The following is a 25,327-nucleotide window of genomic DNA, read 5'->3' on the forward strand; positions in this document are numbered from 1 at the left end:
ATGTCTGCAAGAAAAGCGGATATCTTTAAAATAGCTCAGGAAGACACGGAGTTGTTGCCAGAATTGATGATAAGATTCCAAAAAGAACGCATGATGTTGCCCACAGTTCCAGATGAATGGGCAACAAAGGCTTTCACTAGGGGTTTGAATCCAAATTTAAAGGAAAGCTTGTTGGACTTTCCCGCGACATCTTGGATGGATGTTCACAATAGGTATAAATCAAAGTTTCGCTTAGAAGATGATCAAGTAGATATATCGGCATCTTATACGATCCGGAATCAAGATCAATTGAAATTTGATCGGAGGCATTCTAGACACCGGTTTGAACCATACCCGTTGGGACCACGGACTGACAGGAGGCAAGAGCGTTTCCGGAATGATTCGCCAGAAAATGACTTAGATGAAGAATAGTAATGTCTACGAACACTAGGGACTATTGCAATAAGTACTAGAAGCATTTAAAGATGGCTATAGGATAGTAAAAAAAAAAGGCATTGTACCCAAAGGCATCATGTCCGTTAAAGATACTGGAGATAGCCCGAATTGGCTCCAGAATAAGGATCGGGGACTGCCATTACTAATTGCTATTTTATTATATTCTTTCTTTATATTTACTTGCTTTCATTACTAATTGCTATTATTTTCTACTTACTTATAACAAATCAATTCATGTATCCTTTAAAGTTTAAACTACTAACAAATTCAACTGTAGTTTTGTTGGGGTAAACAAGTTTCACGCAATAGAAGAAGCAATTCTCTAGTTGAAATGCATTTTTATATTTGAAAAACACTATAAGTTTAATATTCTCATTTTATCTTCTATAAGATGCTTGCATAGCTATAAAATACTACTCTCTCCATTTTCATTTACGTGACTCTTTTCTTTTTGATTATTTCCAAAAAAAATTGACATCATTCCATATTTAGTTATATTTAACTTCAAACTTTTTATTTTTCCCTTAATGAGTTGATTTGTACCACATAAATCCCTATCACTTATTTTAGACTTTTAATTTCAAAAGTTTTTTTTTTCTCTTAATTTTCGTGGCCAGTCATACACCTTTATATAAATTAGGACTAAGAGAGTATGATATATATAAAACTACAAGTTCTATAACATACTCCCTCTGATCTATAGCCGCACAAAAAAAATCAAGCTTATTTTATACCACAAAATTTCAATAAAAAATATTTTTCTTTTAAACTCTATACAAAGTTAAACACTTTCGCATAAATTCTAACAGAAAGAGGACTAATATAAAATAAAACAAAAAGACGACCCCTATATTCTGCTGCTGCTACTACTACTATAAATTCACGAGCCCAACATTTTTATCACACAACTAACAGTAGTAAGAAGAGAAGAAGCTTTAAGAAAAATGAAGAATACCATTATTTCTTCAAAATTAATGCTTCTTCTCCTTCTACTTCTTCCATTAATGAGTTGCCACGGAAGCTACCATGACTATACAGACGCATTAACAAAGTCCATTCTTTTCTTCGAAGGCCAACGTTCTGGTTATTTACCACAAGACCAAAGAATGAACTGGCGTGGACATTCTGGTTTAGGTGATGGATGGACGGTCAACGTTGATTTGACCGGTGGTTACTATGATGCTGGTGATAATGTGAAATTTAATTTTCCGATGGCATTTACAACGACATTGTTGGCTTGGAGTGTTATTGAATTTGGAGAAAACATGCCACCATCTGAATTAAGGAATGCTTTAGTTGCTATACGTTGGTCCACTGATTATCTTCTCAAGACTGTCTCTCAACCCAATCGCATTTTTGTCCAGGTTATACATTAACCTTTTTAGTTACAGCCTTGGATGGACTTATGCTTATAAGCCGCAAACAACTTATAAGCTAAAAAAAAATAAGTTGGGGTAGTCTAATTTTTTTTTTTTTACTTATAAGTTATTTTCAGCTTATAAGCTGCTTTAGATAAGTTAAGTCAAATTGACCCAATTATTTTTTTGAACTTATTTTAAGCACAAAATGACTTTAAACTGGTCAGCCAAACTATCAAAAAAGCTGAAAACAGCTTATAAGTAACTTGGCTGTTAATCTCCTTTTGAAGATGTGACTAAACAAACACAAATAATTTATAAAAATAAAAAAGTTTAGACTGTTTTTGTGCTCTGTTTTGTACTGGACATTGTGTGTTTATGTGCATGTAAAAGTACAACTCCTCTGTCTCAACATTTTGTGGTTATAAACCGATGATGACATTTTGTGGCGATAAAAAATGTTGTCAATTAAGAGGTGAAATAAGAAATTTGAAGTTAAAATGTTTTCAGAAATACGAATTTGTCGTTATAATTTAGATAGAATAAAAAGAGAAATGAGTCTCACGTGAAATGAAACAAATGGTGTGCATAATAGACACCGATTATTAGCATAATAAGTGGTTTAAAGTGCTTAATAAAGTAACTTTGAGCTACACAACTTTTTCTTTCTTAACATTAAAATATTTTCAGAAATATGAAACTGTCTTTATTTTTTAGATGGATTAAAATGAAATGAGTTACACATGAATTAATGAAACAAATGAAGTGCATACGTCACTAATAGACACACCGATTAGCATAATAAGTGGTTTAAAGTGTTTTTTTTTAAAGTGCTTAATCATTGAGCTACTTTTCTTTCTTAACATTAATGGTGAGCGAACAGCTTACTTGTACCTCAATTTTTCTATCAGTACCTAGTACTTATTTTTTATTGACAAATACTAAATAATTCTATTCACTAAAACTTTAATCACATAAGACAAAAAGCATCTTGCATTTTTTTCCCTTTATTAGAATTGCATGGTTCTTGGTGATGAAGAGACATGTGAGTCTATGAGTTTAATAATGGGAGTAGTGGCAGTAGTGTGGGTAGATGAGGGATTGGTTGAAATTGATTCTTGGAGTGGATCATGTTTGTTTGTTTCTCCTCTAACACTTTCTTTTTGGTTCATACGGCGTTTAGCTTTTGGTTTCACCAATTTTGTCCTTCGGTTGCGTGCAGCTCAACTTCCTATACACTAACATGTCTAACATCTTGCTTTCTCTGATTCATCAAATGTAGTTAAATATTTTTAAAATTGGAGTTAAATAAATATAATTTGTTTAAGGTTGAAATGTATGGTTAATTTGTCCTAATCTACTATGGCAACCTTAACCTTATTGCGTGAAACTTTTCTGTCTCTTCAATTTAGGGTATGGTTAATTTGTCCTAATCTACTATGGCAACCTTAACCTTATTGCGTGGAACTTTTCTGTCTCTTCAATTTAGCATTAGTTTTTTTTTTTTTTTGAGATTCGCATACGCAAGAAAACATAATTCACTGCAAAATTCAGAGAATTATGGTTGGTATCTTGATTAGATCTATTACCCATGTTAGTTACCACTACAAAGAATTAGTATCTTCTAAACATGTCCTTTTTTTCTTGTCCCAAACGAATTTATGTCTTTATTTCTTGTTCATTCACCACTTTAGTGTATTAGAGTAGTGGTTAAGTTTAACTAACGTGATTATCCTAATTTCTTCTTTGTTTCTTGTCCCAAAAGAATTCATGTCTTTATTTCTTGTCTCAAACGAATTTTGCTCATTGACGGTACTTTAACGTATAGTAGTTAAGTTTAACTAACGTGATTGTGCTAATTTCTTCTTCTTTTCACTATCAGTAATAAAAATTAACTCGCATTTCAGTATATTCTTAAAAGTACACTTGCGTTTTGGCGGAGCTACACATAGTAAGTACTCCACTTGTTTTGGCGGAGCTATAATTTTTTTTTTCCAGGCGGAGCTATTAAGAAGGTTTAAGTTGTGTTTCTCCAAGCACGTGAACTCCGTACTTGTTTGTTCGTGTTAAATATATCGGCCAACTAAAAGAAATTGCTGGACCTATAATGTTCGCCCTACATTGCACATATTGCATTTCTCTTGGTCCAAGATTTTGTCCTTTTTATTTTAACTTTTATATACTAACAGTGTAACATATTTTTTCTAAAATCATATCACCTAAAAATTTATAATAATACTTATAAAATGAGCAAAAATTGCTGGAAGTCCCACATCGATATGAGATGGTGCAATTGGACTTTTTATATAATTAGTGCAATCTCCATTTCATGAATTAGCTTTTTTAATTGAGCTTTGTTCAAAGTTTATTCTCTCATTATAGTTACACAGCTAAGCTATGCCTGTCAACCGGTTCCGTGTAACCGGTTTTAACCGGTAACCGGAACCGGAACCGGAACCGGTATAACCGGTTCCGGTTAACCGGATATTAGTTAACCGGTCCGGTTCCAAATTTTTGTTAACCGGAACCGGACCGGTTAAACCGGTTTAACCGGAACCGGACCGGTTAAACCGGTTAAACCGGTTAAAAAAAAAAAAAAGAAAAAAAGAAAAGAGCCGTTGGACTTGGGCCTCGGTAATGGACCGTTGGCAACGGTCCATTTGCAAAAATGGCCGTTGCCAAACGGTCATTTTCTTAATTTTTGGCCCCCAAATTTTTTTTTTTAACACTTTAACCCCTCCCCCACCCCTATATAAACCCTTCTTCATTTTCATTTCAATTCACTCTTCTTCATCTTTCTCTCAAATCTCAATCTCTCAATTATAGTTACTTTGCAATAATTAGCCACAAAGTCTTATTATAGTTTGAACTTTCAATTATTAATTTTGCAATTATAATATTGTTGGTGGAGTTGGTGATTTTGCAACAATCCGAAGTAGCTTTGGTGGATTTGCAATTCTAGCCGCCTTCGCTTTGTTGGAAATTATTCCGGCAATTTGGTACCTTCGTTCCAACTCTATCTTTAATTTTTGCAATTTAATTCTAGCAATTTATTTTTCGAAATTTAATTTACGCAATTTAATTCTAGCAATTTATTTTTTGAAATTTAATTTACGCAATTTAATTTGTTGTAATTTATTTTATTGTGATTTAAATTATTTCTATTTAATAATGTCAAAGAGATTAAGACGTGGTGCCGGTAGTAGTAGTCGTACTGTTAGGGGTGCGCTTAATGAGGAAACATTTGTGGAAGAAACACCTAATTTAGGTATTGATGTTGGTGGAAATAATCCACTTTTAGGTCATGAGGCAATGCAACAACATTTTACCGACACTTTTAATGAAGACTTAGATGATGATGATGATGATGAAACACAACCCCCCGAAAATCCTATAGGAGATACAGGTCCTGCACAATCACATACACAAGACAAACCGCCTAGAACTCGTAGGCCAACAGCTAAAGTTTGGAAATTTATGACTAAGGATAGGGAAAATCAATCAGTTACATGTACCCTATGTGGACAAGTATTTAGTTTTAAGCAAGGAACTGGTAAGGATGGTGGAACGGGTACACTAAATGCTCATATGAGAACCAAACATATGGATGTTTGGGGAGAGCAAACGGGTTCAAATGTGGGGGGGATTCAAATGACGATAGACCCACGAACTGGTAGAAATTTTAAGTATGACAAGAAAAAAGAACGCGTAGAAGTAGCTAAAATGGTAGCTTATGATTGTTTACCATTTTCCTTTCCCTCGGGTTTAGGGTTTGTTACTTACATTCAACGTTGTTATAACCCGTTATTTGAGGGTATTCCTAGAAGTACTTGTAGAGCCGATGTTATAGATTTGTTTAAAAAATATAGATTTTATTTGCGTCATGTATTTAATTCTTTAAATTGTAATGTTTGTCTTACCGCTGATTTGGGTCTTAGTATTAACCATTTAGATTTCTTTGCTATTACATGTCATTGGGTTGATGACAACTGGGTTATGCAAAAAAGAATTATAGCTTTTTTATACGACGAAGGAAAAGGTCGTCACGATGGAAAATTTTTAGCCGATTCAATGTCTACTATAATGAGATTTTTTAACATTTATAGAAAAACACTTTGTATTGCTTTAGATAATGCTTCTAATAATACAAAGGCAATTGGTCTTTTAAAAAGAGAAATAAACCCTCCTCTAAGAAATATTTTTCATGTAAGATGTAGTTGTCACATTTTAAATTTAATTGTTAAAGATGGTCTTATGCATTTTGATGATTCTGTTCAAAAAGTTAGAAATGCTGTTGCGTTTCTTTTTTGTAATGCTAATAGGGGAAGAATTAGAGATTTTAAGAATGCTTGTGTGGAAAATAACCTTAGACCTAGGAAAATTCAAGTAGAAATTGAGACTAGGTGGAACTACACTTACATTATGCTACAACAAGCATATGAGTATAGGATTCCCATACAACAAGTTCACAACAAATATAATATTGATAGTGAGGATTGGTTAACTTATAGGCATTGGGAAGATGTTAAAGAATGTATTGAACTCTTAGAAAATTTTTATAATGCAACTCTTGCTTTTTCTAGACAATTCTATCCCACGGTAACCGGAATTTTAGCCTACTTAGCGGAAATAGCTAGAGTTTTACAAGAGTATAAATATAAACCCGATTATCAAGTGGCTATTTTTGAAATGATAATCAAATTTAAGAAGTATTTTTTTCCCATCCCAACTTTATTTATATTGGGTTCTCTTTTAAATCCTTGTTTAAAAGTGTCTTATACTAAAAATTTGGTTAGTCAAATTTATACATTTTTAGAAATTGAAGAGGGAGTTCAACCATCTTTAGCTGAAGCCGATCTCGCTATTGATGATGAGTTTAGAAGAGTTTTTACTCATTATTCTAGTTTGGAAGAACGTGCTACACCAGTTGCTCCACGCCCTACTACTTCTCATAGTAGCAAAAAGGGCTTGTCGGGTTTAAAAGTTTTACATTCACAGCCTCTATCTTCTTCTACTGCAAACTTTGATGAATTTAACTTTTATTTGATGCAGCCAAATGTGGATATCAGCCAACTGGATGAGGTGGACGTCTTAGCATGGTGGAAGAAGTACAAGGCAAGCTATCCGATACTTTCAAGAATGGCTCGAGATATCCTTACGGTTCAAGTATCAACCGTGGCTTCGGAGAGCGCATTTAGCCAAGGAAGACAGCAAATTGGAGACCATAGACATTCATTATCCGGCTTTAGCTTGCAAGTACTAGTGTGCATTCGAGATTGGATTAGATCGGAGCGACGCAACCAAAACTCAGAAGCGGAGCAAGGCGAAGACGAAGAAATTGAAGATTTGATAGCTAGTGGACCGGACCAAATGGAAGACTTTGAAGATATTTCCATGACCGAATATGATGTGGGGGAAATTAACGAAATGGTTCAAAATTGGTGATTTTATTATTCTACTATTTTTGTATAACTCATGTATTATTTGCAAGTTAAAAAAAATACAACTTGCAAATAAATGTTATCCAAGAATGAATAAAATATATGGCTCATTGAGCTTTCTTCTATTTATTTGTGTTTATATTTTTACTTTTATTAAGTTAGGAATATACCTAAAATATACTAAGAATATACTTAAGTTATATAGTATACTTAAACATATATAAGTATATATAGTATATATAGAAAAAATAGTATATATAGTATATAAGTATATATAGAAAAAATAGTATATATAGTATATATAGTATATTTTAAGTATATATAGAAAAAATAGTATATATAGTATATAAGTAAGTATATATAGTATATAGTATATAAGTAAGTATATATAGTATATAGTACATATATACAAGTATATATACTATATATATTAAGTTATACACATATATAAGTAAGTAAGTATACTATATATACTTACTATATATACTTACTTATATATAGTATATAGTACATATATAGTATATAAGTAAGTATATATAGTATATAAGTAAGTATATATAGTATATATAGTATATAAGTAAGTATATATAGTATATATAATAAGTAAGTATATATAGTAAGTATATATAGTATATATATTAAGTTATACACATATATAAGTATATATAGTATATAAGTATATATATTATATAAATATATATAGTATATATTGTATATATAGTAGATATGTATATAAGTATATATAGTATATATATTAAGTTATACACATATATAAGTATATATAGTATATAAGTATATATATTATATAAATATATATAGTATATATTGTATATATAGTAGATATGTATATATAGTATATATATTAAGTTATACCTATATATCTATTAAGCTATCCTATATATAGTATATAGTACATATATATAGTATATATATTAAGTTATACATATATTTAGTATATATATTAAGTTATACATATATATAAGTATATATACTATATATATTAAGTTATACATATATATAAGTATATATAGTATATATATTAAGTTATACATATATATAAGTATATAGAGTATATAGTACATATATATAAGTACATATAGTATATATATATATATATATATATATATTAAGTTATACATATATATAAGTATATAGTACATATATATAAGTATATGTAAGTTATACATATATATGTGTATGAAAAGCATTATTCTGTATTGCTGACTTGCTGTTAGGCTGTTAGTCAGTAAATATTTAAACTTTAATTATAAAATTGTATAACATATGTAAATATACCTACAATATACAAATAAATACTATAATATATATATATAATACAAAAAAAAAAAAAAAAAAAAAATTTAACGAGTCCAAACCGGACCGGTTCCGGTTTGGACCTTCAAACCGGTTAACCGGAACCGGTTAGGCGGTTCCGGTTTTGGAACCGGAACCGGCCGGTTTCCTAACCGGTTACCGGTCCGGTTCCGGTTGGAACCGGTTGACAGGCATAAGCTAAGCTCATTATCAGGAGTAAGGACCTGTTTGGCCATGAAAATTATTCACCTTTTTTAAAATTAGTGTTTGGCCATGGAAAATCAAACAACCAAAACCTTGTTTTTACTTTCTATTTTTGACACTTGCTTTTGTTTTCTTTTTTCAAATTTTACCCTAATTTTTTATTTTTATAAATTTGACCCCGTTTATTCTAGTATTGATAGTGTTTATACTTGTTTTAGTTCTTATTGCGTTTTGTATGGGGTACAAGTGTAAGGTGGGGATAGTCCGCATAATATTGGTAGTGTTTATACTTGTTTTAGTTCTTGTTGAGTTTTGTATGGGGTACAAGTGTAAGGTGGGGATAGTCATCATAATATTGTCACTCTTTCTTCAATCCTTATTCGGGTGGTTTTGCTAATTTTTAGAAATTAGAGGTATAAATCATTTTTCATATTTTTTAGAAAAAGTACATTCAAACAACCAAATATTATTTGCAAAAATTATAACCAAACACAACTCCAACCCCAACTTTAAAAATTCCAAATAAAGTGACATTTTTCTTGATTTTCATGGCCAAACTCCTACTAATTTTTGGTTTATAAAATGTTGAGCTTCCAATATTATGTTTTTCATGCTCCAATTAGCAAATTTGAGCCTACAGGGGATGTTGGAAGTCCCACAGTAGTGGAAATGACGCAATCAGACTAGTTATATGATTTTGAACAATTTTTACCTCATAAACTAATTTTTAAAATTGATTTAGGTTCAAGATCTATTTTCTTACACATCAGATTAAGATACATTGATAGTTTAAAAATTTTACACTACCTTTGAAGGTTGAATCACAGCTAAAAAAGCTAATGTCTCATGTGATACTTTATTTCTTTGAGTAGAAAAAGTCGAAAAAATTAAATGGTACGTAGCTAGCTAGCAATAACTTTTGGTAGCTGACATATTTACTTCTTTTGGTATATTAATGTTATTATAGGTGGGGGATCCAGTCCTAGACCATAACTGTTGGGAAAGGCCAGAAGATATGGACACTGCTAGGACAGTATACACAGTGGATGCCCCGAATCCGGCATCCGACGTGGCCGGAGAAATTGCAGCTGCTTTTGCAGCTGCATCTATAGCTTTCCGGCTGTCGGATCCCGGATATGCTGACACACTTCTGAGAACATCCACAAGGGTGTTTGATTTTGCAGATAGGAACCGCGGAGCTTACAGTGACAATGCCAATATTAGAGATGGAGTTTGTCCGTATTATTGTGATTTTGATGGGTATCAGGCAAGCATTCTTCTCCTACGAACTTATTACAGTAACTAATTCATTATGGATCATTAAATGTATCTCAATCCAGGCATAATTAAGATATGGTTCTGAGTTCTCTGCGCGCACTAATGTGTAAAAATAATTATAAAAATAATCAGGTCAACTAATTACAAGTTATTCTTTATGATAAACATTAATTGATAACATTTTTGTGTTAATCGTAATACTTTAATTTTTGAAAGAGAAAAGGTGCAAATATACTCCTCAACTTTGCGATTTAAAGAGCATATATACCCTCGTTACAAAAGTGATGTATATATATACCCCTGCCGCTACAAAATGGTGCAAATATACATTTCGCTGATGGGGTGTTTTGAAAAAAAATCATTTAGGTTATTTTTTAATTAAAAATATACCACTGACTTTAAAAAAGACCTACTCATTTTTTTTAGTATACCACTTTTTTTTTCCCATGAGTTTGGAGATGGGGAGTTCCATTTTTTTTTATTGCTCGGTGTTATTTAGTATGGGGCCCATCCCCCTTTTTTTTAAGGGACAACGGACGACGAAGCATGGGTCTAAACCCATGCTTTATATAGTTTTTTTTATATTGCTTGGTGTTGTTTAGTATGGGGCCCACCCTTTTGGACATTATTAGTTTGCACTATTTTTATGCATATAATATATATACATATATATATATATATATATATACTATGTTCAAAACACGATTAATATAACATTATAGTTCGTGCTCCGTATCTAAAACTTTATTATATTAGTGTTTGCTATGAATACAAAGTCTGCACTTTTTATTTGACATTGTTTGTTTTTTTAATATGGGAATCACTTTTTTTTTTTTATATTGCTTGATTTTGTCAATATGGAATACTATGTTCAAAATACGATTAATATAACATTGTAGTTTGTGCTCCGTATCTAAAACTTTATTATATTAGTGTTTGCTACGAATACAAAGTCTGCACTTTTTTTTTTTAATATTGTTTATTTTTTTTAATATGGGATTCACTTTTTTTTTTATATTGCTTGATTTTGTTAATATGGAGTCCACCTTTTTTTTCCGTAAGTTTGGAGATGGTGGGTTCCACTTTATTTACTTTTTTAAAAAAAATATTGGTTGGTGTTTAATATGGGGACCACACTTTTTTTTAAATGCTTAATTGGTTGGTGTTTAATATGGGGACCACACTTTTTTTTAAATGCTTAATTGGTTGGTGTTTTTTTGAATTTTTTAATATTGGTTGGTGTTTAATATGGGGATCACACTTTTTTTTTTAAGTATTTTAAGTATGTTGTTGTACATTAATTTCATTTGCTCCCACTAATGGGTTGATACGCATGTGGCAATAAATCCATCATTATTGATTTTATTGTTTGATTTTCTAAGCACTTTTGTTTTTTAAGTATGTTGCTGTACAATAATTACATTTGCTCCCTCTAATGGTTTGATACGCATGTGGCAATGAATCCATCAGGCTATATGGGCCCACAATTTTTTTTTTCAAAAATTGGAAAACGGATATATATATAAGTATTTTAAGTATGTTGTTGTACATTAATTTCATTTGCTCCCACTAATGGGTTGATACGCATGTGGCAATAAATCCATCATTATTGATTTTATTGTTTGATTTTCTAAGCACTTTTGTTTTTTAAGTATGTTGCTGTACAATAATTCCATTTGCTCCCTCTAATGGATTGATACGCATGTGGCAATGAATCCATCAGGCTATATGGGCCCACAATTTTTTTTTTCAAAAATTGGAAAACGGATATATATATAAGTATTTTAAGTATGTTGCTGTACAATAATTTCATTTGCTCCCACTAATGGGTTGATACGCATGTGGCAATAAATCCATCATTATTGATTTAATTGTTTGATTTTCTAAGCATTTCTGTATTTTAAGTATGTTGTTGTACAATAATTTCATTTGCTCTCTCTAATGGGTTGATACGCATGTGGCAATAAATTCATCGTTATTGATTTAATTGTTTGATTTTCTAAGCACTTTTTTTTTTTAACATTGTTTGTTTTTTTAATATGGGATTCACTTTTTTTTAATATTGCTTGATTTTGTTAATATAGGATTCACTTTTTTTCCCCATGAGTTTGGATGTGGTGAGTTCCACTTTTTTTTTTTTTATTTATTACTGGTTGGTGTTTAATATGGGGCCCACAATTTAAAAAAAAAAATATTAGGAGTTGTTTAAAATATGCCATTTCGGGTAAATACTTTACCCAAAATGCCATAGAGTGTTATTTTCCCCTTTTTTTATATCACTGAGTAAAACACATGATATAGAAATTTATTTTGTTTACCTAAAAGATAAAATGGAATTTATGGAGTAGATTTACTATTTTTTATTAACAACTTGTGTACTGAAAAAGAAAAAGTAAAAAAACTAATTAAGGAACTCCATGGATTCACACGGAGATATGAAGTACAACAGTGGGTCCCCCTATTGCTGTGGCTTTTACCTTAGGCTGGTGTATTATGAGCAAAATGACGATGCTTCCAGAATTTGCTATTGAGACACAATTACAAATTTGCCCTTAAATGAAGGTAAATTTGCAAAACTGCCATGATGGACGACGAAGCAGACGACCAAAATGGCCCAAGTCGTGCTTCTAAATAGTAGTAAAGTAAAGTAAAATTATTTTTACAATGTATTATGATTATAATTAATGAAAGAAAATTTGAGAAAATTATCCAACTTTCAAGATACTCATTTCATTTCAATTTATGTGATGTATTTTGACAAAAATTACCAACGGGGTGGCCTCCGATAAGTATTGCTACTCCCAAGGAATTACAAAGATTGCGTCGTAATTAGTATACATATTAGTTTATTCCCACTCCAGAGGGATTTTGGCCACCTAACTATATTCTGGAGAATCCCTTATTTGTTTATGTGATCTCTTGTTTTCTTTAATCTATGATCTGAATAGTACACTTCTAAAATTCCTGGCTTTTGCACTATCGAAAGTTTTCAAGAGTACATCAGTAAGTTAGATTTCGATAAGTGTAAACATTCTTTACATTATCATAATAAGTAGAACTGGCCGTAAATAATTTATTATACAGTAATATGTTAAATTGTATTGATTATATAAAAATTGATTTATTCTATTATTAAATATAACTTAGATCTATCCTTGGTATTATAATGGTTAGGATGAATTGTTGTGGGGAGCAGCGTGGCTTAGGAGAGCTACCCAGGGTGACAATTATCTGAGTTACGTACAACAGAATCGGCAGACACTTGGGGCCGATGACAATATTGATGAATTTGGATGGGACAATAAGCACGCTGGCCTTAATGTTCTTGTTTCTAAGGTCAGATTCATTCACCTACTTCACCCTTCTAACCGACTTTCAGTAAAATTAATTGTTTGAAGATTTTCTTTTAATTTCTCTATAATGGTTTATTAGTATCTAAACCTATACAAAATTTTCGATGCGACAATAAAAGGCCAAATATCTCACACTAATTTTCACAAAGAATTGTATATGTACTTCCACAAAAGAATCTGAAAAGTTAGGAGTGTGTGATCACATTTCCGCTGCTACTTTGTAACAAAAAGTAAGAATTTGCCGTACCATATATTACTGCTCTTTTTTAAAGTAATACTTTGATTTTGGTACGACGAAAGTGGGGTTTTGATGAAATATCTTCCAATTTTTTATTGGCGATGGAAAATATTTTTATCGAAAAATATATATAATACTAAAGATTAATAATGATATTAGGAATTCCAATAGTGTTATGATAAAGTTTTTAAGTATTAATTAAAGATCGATATATTTCTAAGTCTTGGCTGGAGAATTTCGTCCATAACTGAGGGAACTGGGAAGTTGTTTTTACCCTTTTTGATGTAATAAGTTAATAACCAAATATTATAAATATATTTTCCTAAAAAATGACTTCCGTTGTACTGCAGACGCATGTATAACTGACTCAAGTTGAAAAGAGCGACAACTGAGACATTCGTAGTCCACATACTATATCCACCATTGAGTATCTTGAAAATTGAAAATTAGACATTGTAAGTAAGCCAGGATTATAATGCAGAGATTAATAAATAATGCAGGAAGTGTTAGACGGGAATATGTATGGCCTCCAATCTTACAAAGCATCAGCAGATAGCTTCATGTGCACATTAATCCCAGAATCGTCATCCTCCCATATACAGTACTCTCCTGGTGGCCTAATTTACAAGCCTGGTGGAAGCAATTTACAACATGCCACAACAATCACATTCCTACTACTAGTCTACTCAAATTACTTAGAAAAATCGTCACAAATCTTGAATTGCGGCAACATCAATGTTAGTCCATCGATGCTTCGAAAAATTGGCAAGAGGCAAGTTGATTACATTTTAGGAGATAATCCTAAAGGAATGTCATACATGGTTGGTTATAGTAATTACTATCCTCAAAAAATTCATCATCGTGGCTCGTCCCTTCCATCTATCAAAGATCATCCTCCGTCCATCGCGTGCAAGGAGGGCTCGGTTTATTTTAACTCATCGCAGCCTAATCCTAATGTTTTAGTTGGTGCAATTGTGGGTGGTCCTGGAGAAGATGATACTTATGATGATAGTAGGGATGAATTTCGTAAATCCGAGCCAACTACGTATATTAACGCCCCATTTGTTGGTGCACTTGCTTATTTTGCAGCTAATCCTAACATTAATTAGTTAATTAGAGGACCGGAGCAAAGTTCTGGTGATGAATTGTATATATATGTAAAGTCTCTCATCTTGCACATGCAAAGAAGGAAGAGGCTTTAATTTGAATTTTAAATCATGTGAGAATGTATAGTCACAATAACTTATTGTGACATTTATAGAGAGTGAGCAATGAGCATTATTAAGTGTGGTTCACATTTAACATGTAACAACCTTATATGTTGCTTGTTTTAGAAAAGAATGAAGTGCTAAGTATCAGAAACGATTGTGTCAAAAGAATGAAGGGGAGCATTCTTTAGTCATGAATTTTGTTGAATGTAAGGCTTTCGCAGATAATGAAATAGTTGGACCCTCATTCTCTTTCAATCAAATTCAATTAGGCATAAATTTTCAATATAACATGAGAATTTCATCTATTTCATCGCATGTAATATACTAAGTTGGCCATTGTTTGTTTTTTAAAATGATTTTTCCCCATCTGATAAAATATTTTTTCTTATTGGATTAATTCAACTAACAGACACTCGAACACGTACTTTTGAAGTTACAATTATAAATACCAAAAGAGTGTTTTTCTGAAATACAGTATAGTGGGTGCACATACTAACCCTCGCGAAAGTATGTTTCAAAACAATTCTTCCGAAATTCCATTCGGACACGTAACTGTTTATAGATGACACATCCAATTATCCAAATTCACTTTGAAAGAAGAAAAAGAAAATACACTATTTTATGTCAATTCGAGATTTTCTTTTTGGTATTTGATAAAAGGAAAAGGACGAGATAAAAGAAACAAGCTGGAGGAAACACATAAATTAAACGGTAAGGAATGGGCTGGGAGAGATGGGTGGCGGGTGCGGGTGCGCATGCGCATCCATTTTATATCGGGCAATTCGCACGATTGCCCTATCTTCAGTATCTTGGTGTGGTCTTTAATTTTTCTCCCTCAAATCGCAGGTATGTGATTTTTGCCGTTTGACACTTTTAAGTAATAAAAAAGTAACCTAAATATCTCTGACATCTAAAAAACAGAAAAAGAAATTCGGATTTATGACCTAATTTCGCAAGACAAGATTTCATAGAAACTATGCTTATCCGGTAAAGTTACATAGAAACAATACCTTGTCTGGCATAATTCTGTAGAAATTAAATAATCCTACAGAACTATGTCGCAAGGCATAGTTTTTATGTAACTTTATCCGAATAGGCATTGTTTTTATAAACCTATACTGAATAACTTAATTTTTACAGAACTATGCCGGACAAGACATAGTTTCTATGAAATCTTGCCTTGCATTTTTTTTTTTTTTTAACTCTGATGGGCTTCGAACCCAGAATCTTTGATTTCGTAGACCAGTGAATAAAGGTCCTTTGACTCACAAATTTTCATTAAATGAGAAGTAAGGACGAAAATTAAAGACCGGTCCATAGAAGGGCCATCCCTGCAAATTTTCCTTTTATATCTTTGTTGTAGAAAAGCTTATCCACATTGTCACATTAACTACCCATGATTAAGAGCCTGTTTGGATGGACTTAAAAAAAGCAGCTTATAAGCTGAAAACAGCTTATAAGCTGCTTTAAATAAGTTAAGTCAAACCTCCCAATTAATTTTTTGGCTTATTTTAAGCACAAAATAACTTTAAGCTGGCCAGCCAAACATTTAAAAAAGCTGAAAACAACTTATAAGCAACTTATAAGTCAATCCAAACAGGCTCTAAAAGTAACAAACTAAGGTTAAATACATGTTTCTAGCCCTTTTATTTTTTACTATAACACTTTTTCGTTTTTAGTTTGTTCAAAAAAAAAAAATCATATTTGAAAACTCTTTGATTTTAAACTTTCTAGTATTTTAGTATTAGGTCATTTTCACCTCCCAACTTTGATTTAAAATCAAATTCCCCCCTCAATTTTGAACAATAGTCATTCTCCCCCTTTATGCGAATTGACTTTTTTAAATTCCTATTTTACCCTTACATTATCAACTTGTTTTTTTTTTCTTTTTACTTCTTTAAAATCATGATTTTTTATCTTTTTAATCTATGTAACAAATTTCTTATAGAAAAATAAATATTATTTTTGAGACGGAAAAAAAGTGAGGAATACTAGTTGAGTATATAACTTAATGTCGTTCTATATGAAATAAATGAGAAGAGTATGAATTTTTTTTTTTTTTATTAATAATAATCAAAACTCTGATATCTATTTATACGAGTAAAAATAACAAGTAATAATAACTTTATAAATTTATTTCAATGCAGGTAATACAAAATAATTAATAAAAATAGAGGTATATTCTATAACAATTCCTAAAAGATTTTATTTTTTTATTATAAATGAATTTTAAATTATAATTTAAAATATTCCATTAATGACAATCAAAACTCGTCTATATATTGACAATAGAGAATAAAAGAGTAATGAAACTTAAATATATATATATATATATATATATATATATATATATATATGTTATAGAGTTGGGGGCTCTCTGGGGAGGCACACCTTCACTTCTTTCTTATTGAAGGGGTTCCTCCGGAGCCTGATCTTGTCTTTTCTTTTAATTGTCATAAATTCATAAAAAAATTATTCTACTGATAATAATTTAAATAAAAATCTATAAATACCTAGGTTAAAAAAATAATTTTATATAATATAAAAAGATATTACATAGATGGAGGATTGAAAATGTCAAAGGTAAAATAGATATTGCATAAGATAAAGGAGGGAGAATGTCTATTATTCATAATTGAGGGGAGAGTTCAATTTCTAAAGCAAAGTTGGGGGTGAAAAATCCTTAGTATTAGTGGCACACTCTTTCTGCATAGTAATATCTTGACATGGGTAAGATCACATATTCTATTCTTTTATCTCCTTAAAACATCGCGCTTAGTCATGTGAAATGGGATTAGTTAAAACGGTGCAACTACAAACTTTAGTTAAAATTTATCTGTCGCTCTGTATTATCAGATCCGTTGTAGTCTAGTTGGTTAGGATACTCGGCTCTCACCCGAGAGACCCGGGTTCAAGTCCCGGCAACGGAAATCCTTTTTAAAAAATCTATTTTCTTTTCTAATATTCTAATTTTCCGTTGTAAAAACAAATTTAGCTAAATCCCTTTATTCTAATTTTGCACTTCACAAAAGAGAAAAGGACATAAATCGTCCCTTAACTATGAGAGTAGGTTTAGTCCCTTAACAATGCACTTAACGGTTTTGGTCCTTTAAGTTTGCCATAAGTTAATAAAAATGATCCCTCAACTATGAGGTTTGGTTAAAAATAGTCCCTTAAGTATGCACGTAACAGTTTTGGTCCTTTAAGTTCGCCAAATGTTAACACTTTTAGTCTCTGACAAAATATTCATCGAACTCTATTTGTTAGATTTGACGAGAACTATGAAAAAATTAGCGAGAACTTACATTTGGGTGTACGCATTACTAAAGAAAAGGCCAAATACTTTAGGATCAAACCAACGGACATCAGTCGGTTATAGGTAAAAACAGAGGGAAAACCAATGGACTATGTAGATTAAAACCGAGGGAGTCTATCAGCTAAGTAAAATACACCAGACCTTAGAAATAGCAGAAACTACAAAAATTATCACTACTAAAAACAAGCGAAAAAAACGATGGACGGAAACCGATGGATAAAATCGAGAGACACTATTTTTAATTTTTTTTAGTTTTTATTATTTTTTACGAAAACCAACGAACGTCTGTCGTTATTTTTAAGGAAAATGCGCAGAAACTATTTTTTTTTTAAAAAAAAGAATCACTATGATGGAAGAATTTATTTTCGGGTTTTCAGTAAAAATGAGTCTAGTGTATTTTACTTAGCCGATGGAGTCCGTCGGTTTTAATCGACAGAGTCCGTCGGTCTTTGTGTTCCGAGACACTATTTTTTGACATTATCAAGTTTGTAGGTTTTTCCTCTGTTTTTACCTATAACCGACTGATGTTGGTTTTATCGTGAGGTATTTGGCCTTTTCTTTAGTAATGCGTACACCCAAATGTGAGTTCTCGCTAGTTTTTTCACAGTTCTCGTCAAATCTAACAAACAAAGTTCGATGAATATTTTGTCGGAGACTAAAAGTGTTAACATTTGACAAATTTAAAGGACCAAAACTGTTAAGTGCATACTTAAGGGACTATTTTTAACCAACCCTCATAGTTGAGGGACCATTTTTATTAACTTGTGACAAATTTAAAGGACCAAAACCGTTAAGTGCATAGTTAAATGACTATTTTGAACCTAATCTCATAGTTAGTTAAGGGACCATTTATGTCCTTTTCTCCTTCACAAAACACAAAACCCAAATTCTTTGTTTTTTGCTTCTTTTCCCTGAAAAGTAGCCAAAGTGAACATTCTTTCCTTTAAGAATCTGTTTCTTTTTGCGGCTTCAACCATTGATTCTATAACCAACTAGCAAAACAAGGAGACGATATAGGTATTCTTATTAATCGCTTTTATTACTTCTTTTTTATTTTCTTTGCCTCTTGTGTTTTCTTATTTGAGTGAAAAGGGGGGCGGTGCCACGTAAGTGTTTGGGGGGTTTTTCCGATATGTGTTTCTTGATTTTTTGAAAGTGATAATTTATGGTATCTTACATTTCTATAATTCATTTGTTTACTTAATTTATGTTCTTGAAAGGAGTTTGTGAAGTTCTAGCGTTGAGGTCTGATCAATTCTTTCAACCCATTTGGTAACTTGCGGCTATATAAAGTTAGGTGATTTAGTGGGTGTTATTCGTCTTGATTTCGACCTTTATTTTCTTCTATGGATTGTTGTGGTTGGGTTTAAACATGATTTATATGACTTCATTCTTAATAACACGGGAATTGGACCTTCTTCTTAAGTGCTAAGTTCTATGTTAATTAACTCTAAAGAAGACACATTGTCCTGAACACTGAAATAATTTGGTAACAATAACAACAACAACAACATGCCCAATATGGTCAGTGGCGGAGCCAGAATTCTTACTAAGGGGGTTAAAAAATATAAAGAAGTAAACACACGAAGAAGCCAAGGGGGTTCAACGTCTACTATATATACATAAAAAATAATTTTAATCTTGTATATACCACTAATTTTTCGCTAAAGGGGCTTGAACCCCCTAGACCCTCACTGGCTCCGCCCCCGAGTATGTCCCACATGGTGAGGTCTGGGGAGGGGGAGGGTAGAGTGTATACAAACCTTACACCTACCTTGTGGAGGTAGAGAGGCTGTTATAACCAATCATATATATATATATGTGAAACTATTGAACACAATTACCCGCTCAATTTTGAGTCTAAAAACACATACTTGCAGAACTAAGATAACAATTCTGGATTTTCCAGAGCCATGCATGATTGAAGTGACAAAACTTAATGTCTCTGACCTAGCAAATGCGATTGTACAGTACTGAGTGTTTCATGGGTACATGATATAATTGGATGACTTTGAAAAAGATGAACATGAAAGAATTTGGGTGCTTTAGCTTTTTGCTAGTACTTTGTATTTCCTGTATAAAACCTATATACTAACTCACTCCAAAGTCAATATGAAAGAAAATTGTAAAGTTTGGACTAAGTCACTTATTTTCACCTTTTTGCTGTGCGGGAGAGGCTTGGGATAAGCAGAAGTGGAATGGAAGGACCGATAAGGATGCAAGGTAGGAGCTCTAACAATGGGCTAATACTGAATTCTTGTCGATTTGGAAACTGAAATATATTAAAAGTTTACTCATCGTAGAATTGCATCCTTGAGTAATAGTCGCATATTGTTGGTTTCTATATGTGAAGGACCCCTTTGATTACTCAGCTTATTGTCTCTGAATATCCAAGATATATAATTGTCAAAGTTTAGGGGGCTTGTAATCTGCAAATTGAATGGTTAATATCCGTCACTCCTGATGATGTTATGTTGGTTATGTCTGCCGTGCCTGCTGTGATGCTGCCCTGGGATACTATCGAGTACACAGTGACTCTTTTTTTTGAATGAAATCTTTCTTTCCTTTCCGTTTGGTTGAGTAGGGAGTAAATCATTAAATCCAAGTCTTTAATCCGGCTTTGGCTCTTCGTAGTGACACCAAGCCTTTATCTGAATTCATCAATTAGTTGGGCTGTGCTAGTCTGCGACAACAGCTGAAGATACTCATTTGTCACGATGCCTAGTATTAAAAGTGCTTAGGTTTAATCCTGATAAATTTCCCTTCTTGTGAATTGTTGTGTAACAACCCGTCATTTTATTGAAGAATTTCGAGCTCTTTCCGTAGCTACGGTAATTTAATTGAGAGATAGTAAAGTAATATATTATTTAATGTGTGTGCATATATTTATTTATGGGAATATTACTTGCACACATATAAGGTATGAGTATTAAGTGACTATGGACCAATTTTACAACACAAATTATCTACGATAGTAAATGATAACGGTTGGGCCAGGTCCATATTATTCCCAAGCTGACTTAAAGAGGAAAAAGGGGTGTTGTAGGGTTTCTCAAAATCTACATAGAGAATCAAAACAAATATATTTGTTTAGATAGCTAAAGCGGGGCGGGAATATACTTCAAAGGAGTCTTGAAATCCCTATATTCATTTCATGGGCAAACAATTGAAGCACTTACTTTGGAATGGAACATAATATATTTTGTTTGGATCCACTCAAGAAAGCAACAGGTATATCCATTTCCTACATTGTGCTTGATAACAATTACATAGAATAATGATTAAAGAATGATTGGAGGCAAATGATGGTGCCATGATTGAGGGTAATAAATTGATCAATGATTATAAGTTGTAGTAATAGACAAAGTAACGTGATCTCTTTTTATATAAGTTAAGTTATCAAGTTTGCTTAACATGAATTGCTAAGGGAGTTTGTGAAGTTATAGTTCCGGCCTTCCTATATCTTTTTTTTCGTACTGAGATCAAATCTTGATCTTGGATTTGGACTCCTAAGGTTGTAAGTCTTCCTTAAATGTAAATTGTTTAGGGTTTTGCTATTTTGTCCGGATGACAATTTTGCCCGGCAATTGCTATTTTAGTAAATCTCAGATCTACTATCCGTCTGTGATAAAGATTAAATATTGGTTATAGATTTGTGATCCTTAAATTGTGAGATACTTGGGGCTTGAGTTTCGTTGAATTCCGAGCACGTTGGTTCAAGGGCGATTTTGACCGATTGAGACAAATCTGGAGGCCCAAGGGCCTAGTATTGGACAGTTTGAGCTTGCTAGGGCCGCTTTCTAGGTAAGGGAAGATCTTAACTTCTGAGTGCCGTTCTTCTTTGGCCTTTGCTTGCATATCTGTTTTCGACAGTTTGACACATGTCTGGAGCGAGCGTGTGCTTGTCATATTTGTTAATATTATAATTTCTTTATTCTTCTGATTTGGGGGTGATATCTTCGGGATACCCTTGATTTGAACATTACTCAAGTTATACGATTGTTTATGGCTATTTAGCCTTGTGATTGATATATTTAATTGATTTCACCTGTTGTCTTCGGGTGTATAAGACAATTGGGCCAGTCACCCTTCACATCCCGATAAGACTCTGCGTAAGACGTCGGGCCAGAGTCCCTTCGCGGCCGGAATGGTAAGACGGTTGGGCCATAGTTACCCTCCGCAGTTCTGAGGTTTTCTTGTTGTTTGTAATAATACTATGCCGGCTTGCATATCATAGTCTCATCTTTCTTGACATTACTTGCATCTCTCTCTTCTACACTTTGTATACTATTTCTCCTTGGCATAGCATAGATTCATTTTGCATTACATATATGCGCTGCTTTTCACTTGCTTCTGGTACGAGAGGTAGAGCGGATCCAGACTTTACTTGGTCTTTGTGACTAACTCTCGCAGGTGCTTTAGCTGATGCTCCGGTTGATGAGTGAGTCGCCTGACGCCGTGTCTTTTCCAGCTTTCAGGTGAGCCATCTGCCAGATCCACAGAGGCCACCTGTTTATCTATCTTTCCATTTTCTTATGTTTAGTGGGGTTTGCATGCCCGACATCAGACACTTATATATACTGATTTTATAAATGCTCCCAACTTAGTTTATTTTTTCTCTACTTGGGTTTGTTGAGATATTTTCTCGTTCACTATTTCCATTGACTTCGTTTTCTATGCTCCCAACTTAGTTTATCGCGTAGTCTCCTATTTCTTCGATGTATATTACTATTTTGTTGCTGCATTTGTTTTGTGTCTTGCTATTTGTTGTCCCTTCTCTTACAATCCATACTTCTCTTTTGAGCCGAGGGCCTATCGGAAACAACCTCTCTACCCCACAAAGGTAGGGGTAAAGTCAGCATACATCTTACCCTCTCCAGACCCCACTTATTGGACTACACTGGGTTGTTGTTGTATCTTGTTATTGAAACCTCAGTTTCATGACATTTGAGGTCGTTTCAGTGGTGGTTTTCTTTTAATTGCTTGTGCTTGGAGTCATTAACCGCAAGTGTAAAAGAGGTCTCCAGATAGAACCCCACTTTGGCCCCACAAAGAATGAGGCTTCTTAAAAGCTAGTCTATATTGTATAAAATATTTGTTTAGTTAAGTTAGTTAGACAAAAACACTAGGTAATTTCTTTCCATCTGTCCTACCCTTGGTGGACAGAGTTACTGCTGGTGGGAGGTGGCACGTATCCCTGGAATTAGTCGAGGTGTGCACAAGCTGGTTCAGACACCACGGTTATAAAAAATTTAAAAAGGTCAGTTAGATATACTGCATTACGTCGGGAATAAATGAGTTAATTTGGAAGTGATCTGAATCGAAAGAATTGCTATTTTTCTGATGAAGGTCAATAGTTCGTGGATCCTATTATTATAAAATGTTTTTTGATGGTTCATGAAGGCTTCACCTATGTACTTCCTGTTGCAGGAGAAATATGGCTGAACTTCTCGCCATGGCCATGGCTGTTGATGATGATGACATGAATGATGGCAATGTTAGTGTTTCTTCGCTTGACCTCAATCCTATAGGTAGCAACGAGAGTGGATATGTGCCGCCTTCACCTGAGGACGTAGCATGGGCTGACTCGTGCCTTATTAATGATCTTGCTATATCGGACCATGGCGTGGATTATTTGAAACATGCCTTACCGGATGCTTTTACAATCTTTTCCGCAGTGATGAGGGATGAATCTCCTCAACAATCTCGTATTTTCCGCACCGTCGAAGAGACAGGAATTTCAGGGATTGTAGATGACACGATTTATGACAAAGATACAGAAAGTTTTTGGTCCAGGATTATCTCAGAAGATGATTTTTCCCCAGCCTATAATGAGGACCTGAGATTAGTTGAAGCCTCCGATTTTGAAGTAGATTCGGAAAATTTGGATGACGACATATTCAAGGTCTGGGAACTTGACATTCCAGATGAGGAAGATATGCTTGTTAAACTGCTCAACAAAGCCCTTGCAGGAGACTTGACCCCTTCAGGTTCCGAAAATCTTGGAGTAGTGGACGATAAGTTACTTGATGATATTATTGCTGGCCTCGGTGACCTGTCTTTGAATCAATCCAACCACTGACTAAGTTATGTTGCAAATCCAAAATTCTGGTCAAGAGCATGCTGCTTTAGATGCAAAGCTTGAATAGTTTAAACAAAATTCAACGAATCCGTTTTGCAGCTTACTGTTTCTGACTTATTTTCTGGTAGAAAGAGGGTGGTATCAAACATAAATTTGCAGATGTTGTTTGTTTTAGTTACTACCCTTATTTAGCTTGATTATCAAGTGGCAACTAGTGTAAGAAAACGGGCTTTTGTCCTTAAACTTCCCTTGTGTATAGGTATTAGATTACTTAGGTAATGCTTTCCTTCCTTTGGACTGGAGTCTATTAGCTGATGCAAGAGATTGGGCTTTAGCTTTAGTGCATGAAATTTTTGGAGTTATGCTTTCTGTTGTGGCACGAGCTGTAGCGTCAGCCACAAATGCTTGCGTCAGGATTGACTACTTACATCACACTTTTTTGCGGTGACTCTTTTTTGGACCCTGCATGCTTCATGCACTAGGCTGCTTTTTTTTTTTATTCTTCAGCCGTCTAAAATTTGCCACAAACAATTAAGAGTGGGAACTAGTTTTTATTAGTTGTGGTGCAAGTCACAGATCTAAATTTGCTGCAACTTGCTGAGAACCGAAAATCCAGTACAGGGACAGTAGCATTGGGAAAGGCAATGCTGTCTGAGGGACTCCTACGTCCTTCAATGGGCTCACCTTAACTAAACGCAAGGAGATGGGATTAGTTGCACTATATGGCCTTTTTTGAGGTCATTCTTTAAAATATTTCCGTTAGTTCAGTGGGTTAAATTCAGGAAACTACACCCAATGACCTTGGAAATGGGTGGTCTTGAATTCTTGACTCCCACTTTCCCCATGAGCCAAACCTTCAAGGTCAAAAGTTAAAAGTTTTTCTTCGAGGTCAAAAGTCAAAAGTTTTTCTCTAGGATGAAACTTGTTAAACTTGAAGTTTTTGTCATGGGACAAGTGGGGTCAGAATTAGTTCAAGACCACCCACCTCCAAGGCCGTTCTTGTATATCACCGGGTTAAATATCAGTGCTTAAAAGTTGTTGAGTAACTTTTTATTTTTCCAAAAAATTTAGTCCACTAAACTAATGGAGATAGTTTT

The 25,327-nt window shown here is 33.2% G+C and overlaps 2 protein-coding genes and 1 non-coding gene across 9 annotated transcripts; all 3 read left to right on the top strand.

Annotated features, from left to right (window-relative positions):
* The first annotated feature begins 1,291 nt into the window (after positions 1-1,291).
* On the top strand, positions 1,292-15,076 carry LOC132599229 (endoglucanase 24-like). The gene is made up of 4 exons (XM_060312511.1): positions 1,292-1,799; positions 9,720-10,019; positions 13,205-13,366; positions 14,122-15,076. The coding sequence occupies exons 1-4, from the start codon at positions 1,380-1,382 to the stop codon at positions 14,728-14,730; spliced, it is 1,491 nt and encodes a 496-aa protein (XP_060168494.1). The 5' UTR covers positions 1,292-1,379; the 3' UTR covers positions 14,731-15,076.
* A 2,613-nt stretch (positions 15,077-17,689) lies between these two features.
* Positions 17,690-17,762, top strand: TRNAE-CUC (transfer RNA glutamic acid (anticodon CUC)). Its single transcript has one exon. It is a non-coding gene; the product is annotated as a tRNA-Glu (tRNA).
* A 1,250-nt stretch (positions 17,763-19,012) lies between these two features.
* On the top strand, positions 19,013-24,570 carry LOC132599230 (uncharacterized). 7 transcript variants are annotated; one of them, XM_060312516.1, is made up of 5 exons: positions 19,026-19,165; positions 20,325-20,371; positions 21,800-21,952; positions 22,562-22,626; positions 23,579-24,570. In XM_060312516.1, exons 4-5 carry the CDS (start codon positions 22,574-22,576, stop codon positions 24,228-24,230), a joined length of 705 nt encoding a protein of 234 aa, XP_060168499.1. In that variant the 5' UTR covers positions 19,026-19,165; positions 20,325-20,371; positions 21,800-21,952; positions 22,562-22,573; the 3' UTR covers positions 24,231-24,570. The 7 variants fall into 7 exon arrangements, with proteins under 7 accessions (XP_060168496.1, XP_060168501.1, XP_060168498.1 ...); XM_060312515.1 differs by lacking the exon at positions 20,325-20,371 and having other exon boundaries at positions 19,020-19,165; XM_060312514.1 differs by lacking the exon at positions 21,800-21,952.
* Positions 24,571-25,327: the final 757 nt, after the last annotated feature.

This window comes from Lycium barbarum, chromosome 6 (assembly GCF_019175385.1).
Source record: "Lycium barbarum isolate Lr01 chromosome 6, ASM1917538v2, whole genome shotgun sequence".
Classification (NCBI taxonomy): Eukaryota; Viridiplantae; Streptophyta; class Magnoliopsida; order Solanales; family Solanaceae; genus Lycium; species Lycium barbarum.

Coding starts and splice junctions, on each gene's coding strand:
- LOC132599229 (XM_060312511.1), top strand. CDS start 1,380: ATGAAGAATACCATTATTTCTTCAAAATTAATGCTTCTTCTCCTTCTA. Junction 10,020..13,204: donor GTGATTTTGATGGGTATCAG/GCAAGCATTCTT, acceptor TATAATGGTTAG/GATGAATTGTTGTGGGGAGC. Junction 13,367..14,121: donor TTAATGTTCTTGTTTCTAAG/GTCAGATTCATT, acceptor TAAATAATGCAG/GAAGTGTTAGACGGGAATAT.
- LOC132599230 (XM_060312513.1), top strand. CDS start 22,574: ATGCTCCGGTTGATGAGTGAGTCGCCTGACGCCGTGTCTTTTCCAGCT. Junction 22,627..23,578: donor GTGTCTTTTCCAGCTTTCAG/GTGAGCCATCTG, acceptor TTCCTGTTGCAG/GAGAAATATGGCTGAACTTC.